This window comes from Cebus imitator, unplaced genomic scaffold, assembly GCF_001604975.1.
Source record: "Cebus imitator isolate Cc_AM_T3 unplaced genomic scaffold, Cebus_imitator-1.0 Scaffold51, whole genome shotgun sequence".
Classification (NCBI taxonomy): Eukaryota; Metazoa; Chordata; class Mammalia; order Primates; family Cebidae; genus Cebus; species Cebus imitator.
In genome coordinates, this window is record NW_016107366.1 from 8,886,754 (window position 1) to 8,893,761 (window position 7,008).

General features: G+C 38.6%; 1 protein-coding gene across 6 annotated transcripts in view; it reads left to right on the plus strand.

Moving 5' to 3' along the window:
* Positions 1-7,008, plus strand: part of ZCCHC17 (zinc finger CCHC-type containing 17) — a 70,320-nt gene that overhangs the window by 18,127 nt on the left and 45,185 nt on the right. For all 6 annotated transcript variants that reach the window (XM_017527874.2, XM_037738243.1, XM_037738242.1 and 3 more), the window contains one exon: positions 4,483-4,540. In XM_017527874.2, the coding sequence (XP_017383363.1) occupies positions 4,483-4,540 (58 nt within the window). The remainder of the gene's footprint in view (positions 1-4,482; positions 4,541-7,008) is intronic.

The window sequence follows — 7,008 nt, forward strand, 5'->3', positions numbered from 1 at the left end:
TTTTTTTTAAAGACAAGGTCTGACTTTGTTGCCCAGGCTGGACAGCAATAGTGTGATCTTGGCTCACTGCAACCTCCACCTCTTGGGTTTTAAGTGATCCTCTCACTCAGCCTCCCAGGTAGCTGGGACTACAGGCACACACCACCACATCTGGCTAATTTTTCTGTAGAGACAAAGTCTCACTGTGTTGCTGACGCTGGTCTCGAACTCCTGAGCTCGTGATCTGCCCTCCTCAGCGTCTCAAATGCTGAGATCAGGCATGAGCCACCATACCCAGCCTGAGCCTGTAGTATTTTAATGTTATCATTCAGACTTGATATTCATACTTTGCATTCATGCTTGCTTTTTATGGCTGACAAAAGTTTTACGTCCCAATAATGTGAGGTCTTTGAGGACAGACTTTGTGACTATCAATCAGTTATAGATAATTGTGGTTCTTGACTTCCATTGATCTCAACTTGTAATATAACAGTCAAGATACAAAGGATAATAGCATTTTAACAAATAACAAACAGCTGTGCTCTTCAAAGCCTCTATCGTTTCTCTTTATGGTTCACGGTATTCCCAAAGGTTAGTAAGGTACTAGAGCTCAGAAGAAGGAAGTGTAGCACTGGAGGTGAAACTGATTTTTCTGATCATGGAGCCTTCACTCATCAGGTGCTGTACCAAAGAAAGGGAAGAACACTCTGTTCTCCACAGAATGACTCAGATTTCTAAAGTGGATCCTAACCTACAGCTTTCTCTTATATGAGATGGAGCTTGAATTAGTGTAGGTTTTATATATTACTATTAAGGAAGGGTGGTCTTTAGGAATTTTCAGAGAGAACTTTATGGTTCTAAATTACTATTTCAGTAGCACAATTTGAAAAGGGATGGTTTAGAAGTGACATGGAGTTAGGGAAAGAGAAATATAAATTGGAAAGAAGAAACTTTTTAGAACATTCATCGAATGAACTTTTAATGAGTACTCAATATTTATAAAGACGAGGGATTACATTAAAACTAAAAAAAAATTTGTAAGCCTAATCTATGTTAGTACTTCCACACATTCTGTTATTGAATCTCTCCAAAGAAATTGTTAACCCTATTTGGTAGATAATGAGACTCTTTTCAGAAGTTAAGTATTTTTAGTAGAGATGGGGTTTCACCATTTTGGCCAGGCTGGTCTCAAACTCCTGACCTCAAGTGATCCATCTGCCTCGGCTTCCCAAAGTGCTGGGATTATAGGTATGAGCCACCACACCCTGCCAAGAGAACCCTTTTGACTGAATTGAGTTATAGGAGAAATATAGATGGTAAATCTGGTGGTTCTGTGGTCATTTGTTGATACAACTCTATTACGGAATTTATCCTGGTCTGTCTTATTACTTGTATGTGTCTCACTCCACTACTAGATTGCGAGTTACTGTAGAGCAGAGGCCATGATTGTCTCATATGTCTTGGTAACTACTTCAAATTTATTTAAAATAATCTGGGCATCCCTTTTTTAAAGCTGTCTTTATTTCACAGTATCTGACGTGGTATCTTGCACATAGTAGGTAGGTGCTTAGTAAATGTGGGAATAAAATGGAGCCCAAGCCTCATAGGACTAGTTGTCCTTGAAGAAGGTGGTGTTTCAGCCCATGTCCCAGCACTTCTCTTGGTGGACTCAGCAGGGATTTGGGACCCAGTAATTAAATAGCTGAGAAGGTAATATTCATCCTCTCATCTTCTCAGAAGGATGTTGATAGCAGAGTGCATTATATTAATACATGATAGGGGGTACAAGCATAGCAATGAGACTTGGGATTTGGCTTAGGCTTGCAATAGCCAAAGAAATGCTGAGGGGTGATTCATTTTGGTAAGGTAGAAATAGCGTTTGGACGCGAAGTAAAAAAAAAAAAAAAAAAAGTCTGTGTTGTACTTGGCTGTGCTACTATCTAACTTTGTGACTTTTGACAAGTATCTTCTGCCTCTGAGCGTCAAATTCTTCATTTACATTATGGTGATAACAAGTTTCAAGGCCAGTTGCCACCCATAATCTGAAAATGGGAAATTTATTTTACCCAAGCTGTTATGAGTTCAGTCGAGATAGTTACTGAATTTTTTCCCCTGAGCTATTTGACTAGTTATCTTTGGGACACCAGGCAGCCTGCGTGATCATCTGTGGCAGGTGTGACTGTACCCTGAGAGACACAGTGATGAAAACACCTGGTGCTAGAAATAGGAAACAATGCCTGAACAGTTGCATGCATCCATTCTGGAATATATTAACCTTTCCTTTTGGGAGAGGCCAAATTAAGATCTGTTATATTACCTCTAAAAACCATAATGTGACACTGGAGCTTCAGGATTGAAAAGTGAGATTATCTTAATTTACAGCAGCAAGGTGATTTGGGCCTAACTTCCAGATTTATTTATTTATTGACAGAGTCTTGCTCTCACCCAGGCTGGAGCGCAGTGGCAGGATCTCAGCTCATTGCAACCGCCATGTCCTGGGTTCAAACGATTCTCGTGCCTCAGCTACCCAAATAGCAGGCATGCACCACCATGCCCAGCTCATTTTTGTGTTTTTTGTAGAGATGGTGTTTCACCATGTTGGCCAGGCTGGTCTCAAACTCCTGACCTCAGGTGATCCACCCACCTCGACCTCCCAAAGTGCTAGGATTACAGGAATGAGCCACTGTGCCCAGCCTCCCTAACTCTTAAGTAGTAGTGTGCCTTCCTACCAGTCACTAATCTCTTTGTGCTTCAGTGTCTTAGACTGTAAATTATTGAAAAGCTACACTTTGTTGAATGTCCATTATGTGTCATTTATGTATGTCATGTACTTTATGTACATCATGTGTTACCTGCAGCAGCAAAGTGAGAGCAAATGGGAACTTAGGCCTTGAAAGGCAAATTGTGTGCAAGATCCAACAGGTAGGAAATGGCAGAACTAGGATTAGAAGCCACATCTTTCACTCTAAAGCCTGTGTACTTTATATACCTATACTGTTATTTTTTCTTTTATTTTCTAAAAGCTTTTTTAGGGCTGGGGTCTTGCTATGTTATCCAGGCTGGACTCGACTCCTAGGGTCAAACCATCCTCCAGCTTCAGCCTCTGGAGTAGCTGGGACTACAGGCTTGTGGCACAGCACCCAGATACACCTATACTATTCTGCTTCATTTGCAGCATAGGGACCTACTGTATATGATTTCTAGGATTGTTGCTAGGAACAGATAGGATATCAGATACCACATTGCTTTTGGCCATTAGAATTTTATAGTTAAAGGGAACTCATGAGCAGCTCTAGTGTAATTAAGACTCTGGATCCAAATCCCAGCTCTGCTACTTATTGAGCTTTGGACTTCCGATAAGTTGCTTAATCTCTTCATGCATCTTTTTGTCGTCTATTGAAAGGGAATAATAGTACCAATCCCATACAGTGGCATGAGGATTATGCAAAGCATTTTGAATAGTATTTTGCATGTAGTGAGTATTTAATATATATTAGTAAATAGCAGTACAGTTGGGATTGTTTTATTTACTCCCTTGTTTTAGTTATGGTGAAGGTGAAACAGTGCTCAAGATAAAGCAGCTAATTAAAGGCACTGAAAAGAATAAAGTTTATATATATAAGATTATATTGAATATTTTACAAATAATAATTTAGTGTTAAATTCCATATATAGTGACAACATTACCCTCAGTCTATAGGTGGGCAGTGGGATAGGCTACAGGGGGAAGAGAGAGCTAGAGCCTGGGTTAATGATTTATCTGGCAAGGGTTCTGGGCATTTCATCACTAACATTTATTGGTTGCCTTTTTTTTTTTTTTTTAACCCTTCATGAATGCCAGTATTGGTTACCTGTTACATAGACCTATTGAGCCTCTAACTTCTTCATCTTAGACAACTTTGCAAAAGACTCTTTCTGATTTTCAAGTTCTGTCAGATATCTGTGTATTGGCTTTTTATCTAGTTGTTTTGGTGAAACCCAAGACTCAGACTTGGAGTTAAGTATAACAGACTGTATGCTCTGGATTGACTTGAAGTTTAGGTATAAGGAATACCCTGCATGATCCATCTCAAATTATTATAGTTCTCTGTATTGCAATTGGAGGCCTCAGTCCTAGCTAATATAAAGTATAACTTCATTACCTGATTTTTTGCTTTTTGTTCCTTTTGTTCATGAAACTCCTTTGGTAATATCAATATGTTCCCTTTGTTCATGAAACTCCTTTGGTGATTTTACCAGGTATAGGATTTGGATATTCCTCAGTATCATCACACCGTGTGACAACACTCTAATCTCACCAGTGTTTTTAATGTGTACACACATACCTGTCAGTCTACATTTCAAAAAAACCCAGAAAGAATGTTTGACGGAGCATCATTTTTAGGTAGTTTCGTAGCATACAGAGGCAGTCAATATGAAGTACAAATTTGGGGAGACTAGGTTAAATGCTACAGAAGAAAGATTCTCATTTATGTGACATTGATTTTCCCCCCATCTTTCTAGGTTGCTATGGTGACTGACTATGGAGCCTTCATCAAAATCCCAGGCTGTCGGAAGCAAGGTAGGAGCCTATAGCTTGAAATTCAGCCCTCTGATTCTACTCTCTGCTATCACCCTACCACCTCCTAATTATAGGCTTTACATTTTTCAGACAGTTTGTTGTTCATTTCTTTTTAATGTATAGATATGAACACAAGATGCCAGTTCATTTTTAGCGGGCAGAAGAATGGTGGTCTCTGACTCAGGGGGAAGACTGGGGTATAGCTAATTGGGTTTACTTCTGAAACCAGCTTCTTTCTAGACTTCACTTGTGACCCTAGGCAAATCACTTGACTTCTTTAGATACGGAATTTGCGGGAGGGCAAGCTACCTCTGTCTGAGGCTGACACTGAATTTTCAAGTAGATGGTGCATGAAATGGGAATAGTATTGTAAGTGATACAAATATATATTATATATGTAATGTTTTAAGTTTTCTTCATAAATAGGCATCTATTGAACACTTTTTGAGAATCTCATTGTAAGCCTATAATCTTATTTATTTCCCAAAACTATGTTAAGCAGAAAAGGCAGGTTCCACAGACTGGTTGTCTGCCCAGAGTGATTTGGCTAGGTAATGGCATAGCCAAGACTAGAACCCAGTCCTTCTGATTCTAGCCCCTGGATCTTGCCACTATATCACACTGCTGGTGGAGCAAAACTACTTCCTTTTTTTTTTTTAGAGATGGAGTTTAGCTCTATTGCCCAGGCTGGAGTGCAGGGGCACGATCTTGGCTCACTGCACCTTTGCTTCTCAGGTTGAAGCGACTCTTCTGCCTCAGCCTCCGAGTAGCTGGGACTACAAGCACACACCACCATGCCTGTCTAATTTTTTTGTATTTTTAATAAAGACAGGGTTTCACCATATTGGCCAGGCTGGTCTCAAACTCGGCCTCGTGATCCACCCACCTTGGCCTCCCAAAGTTCTGGGAATACAGGTGTGAGCCACCATGCCCAGCTCAACTTGCTAACTTCTTATGCTAAAATAAGTTAAAATTTAATTAAAGATTTTAATGTACAAAAAGTAACCATAAGAGTACTAGAAGAAAACATAGAAGAATATTTTGTTACATAAAAATGAAAAACTTAATTGCAAAAATCATTGTAAACAGAGTTAAGTTGGAAAAAGAATTTGTAGTACATATGATAAAGAGTGGGTATTAGGAAAAGGTGCCAAGGATATGAAAAGACAACTCAGAGGAGAAAAAATATTACTTGGTACTATAATAAAAGATACTCATTCTCAGTATAATTAAAAAGTAACTTAGACTGGTAGATTCATATAATGGGATATTACTCAAAATACGAAGGAATGAGAATAAAATATTGATACATGCAACATCCCGGATTAATATCCAGAAATTATGCTGAGTGATAAAAGCTAATCTCAAAAGGTTATACACTTTACGATTCCATTTATATAACATTCTTATGTTTTAACTTGAGATATGATTCACATACCACATATTTCACCTGCTTAAAGTGTGCACTTCAGCGGTTTTTTTGGTATATTCAGAGTTTGCGACCATCACCACAATCTACTTTGAGAACACTGTTGTCACCCCAAAAGAAACCCTGTACCCATTAGCCATCACTCCATATTCTCTCTATGTCCTCAGATTTAGGCAATCATTTTTCTACTTTGTCTCTGTATATTTGCTTATTTTGTACATTTCTTATAAATGGAATAATGCAGTATGTAGTTTTTTGTGACTGATTCTTTTACTTAACCACATTTTCAAGATTCATCTGTTTTGTAATATATACTTCATTCTTTTATTGCCATTCCAAATTAATTTATTGCAATTCCATCATTTGATGGATATTTGGATTGTTTCCACTTCTTTAGTATTATGAATAATGTTGCTATAAATATTTGTGTACAAATTTTTGTGTGGATATTTGCTTTCATTGGGTATATACCTAGGAGTAGAATTAGTAGGTCATATGGTAACTCTATGTTCAACTTTTTGAGGAACTGCCAAACTGTTTTTCCAAAGTGACCATACCATTTTACAGTCCCACCAGCAATGTATGAGGGCTCTACTTTCTTTACATCTTTGTTAACACTTGTTATTATCTTTTTGGGTATGACCATCCTAATGGATGTGCTGGGACATCTCATTGTGGTTTTAATTTCCCTAATGGCTGATGATGTTAAGCCTCTTTTCATGTTTGGCCATTTGTATATTTTTTGGGGGGGGAATGTCTATTCAAATCTGATATGGTTTGGCTGTGTCCCCACCCAAGTCTTGTCTTGAATTGTAGCTCCCATAATCCCCACGTGTTGTGGAAGGGACCAGGTAGGGATAATTGAATCATGATGGTGGTTTCCCCCATTCTGTTCTCATGAGAATGAGTTAGTTCTCACAAGATATGGTGGCTTTATATTTTTTATTAAACCATCATTTGCTGGGCACTCATTCTCCTTCCTGCTGCCCTATGAAAAAGGACATGTTTGCTTCCCCTTTCCCCCATGATCGTTAAATTT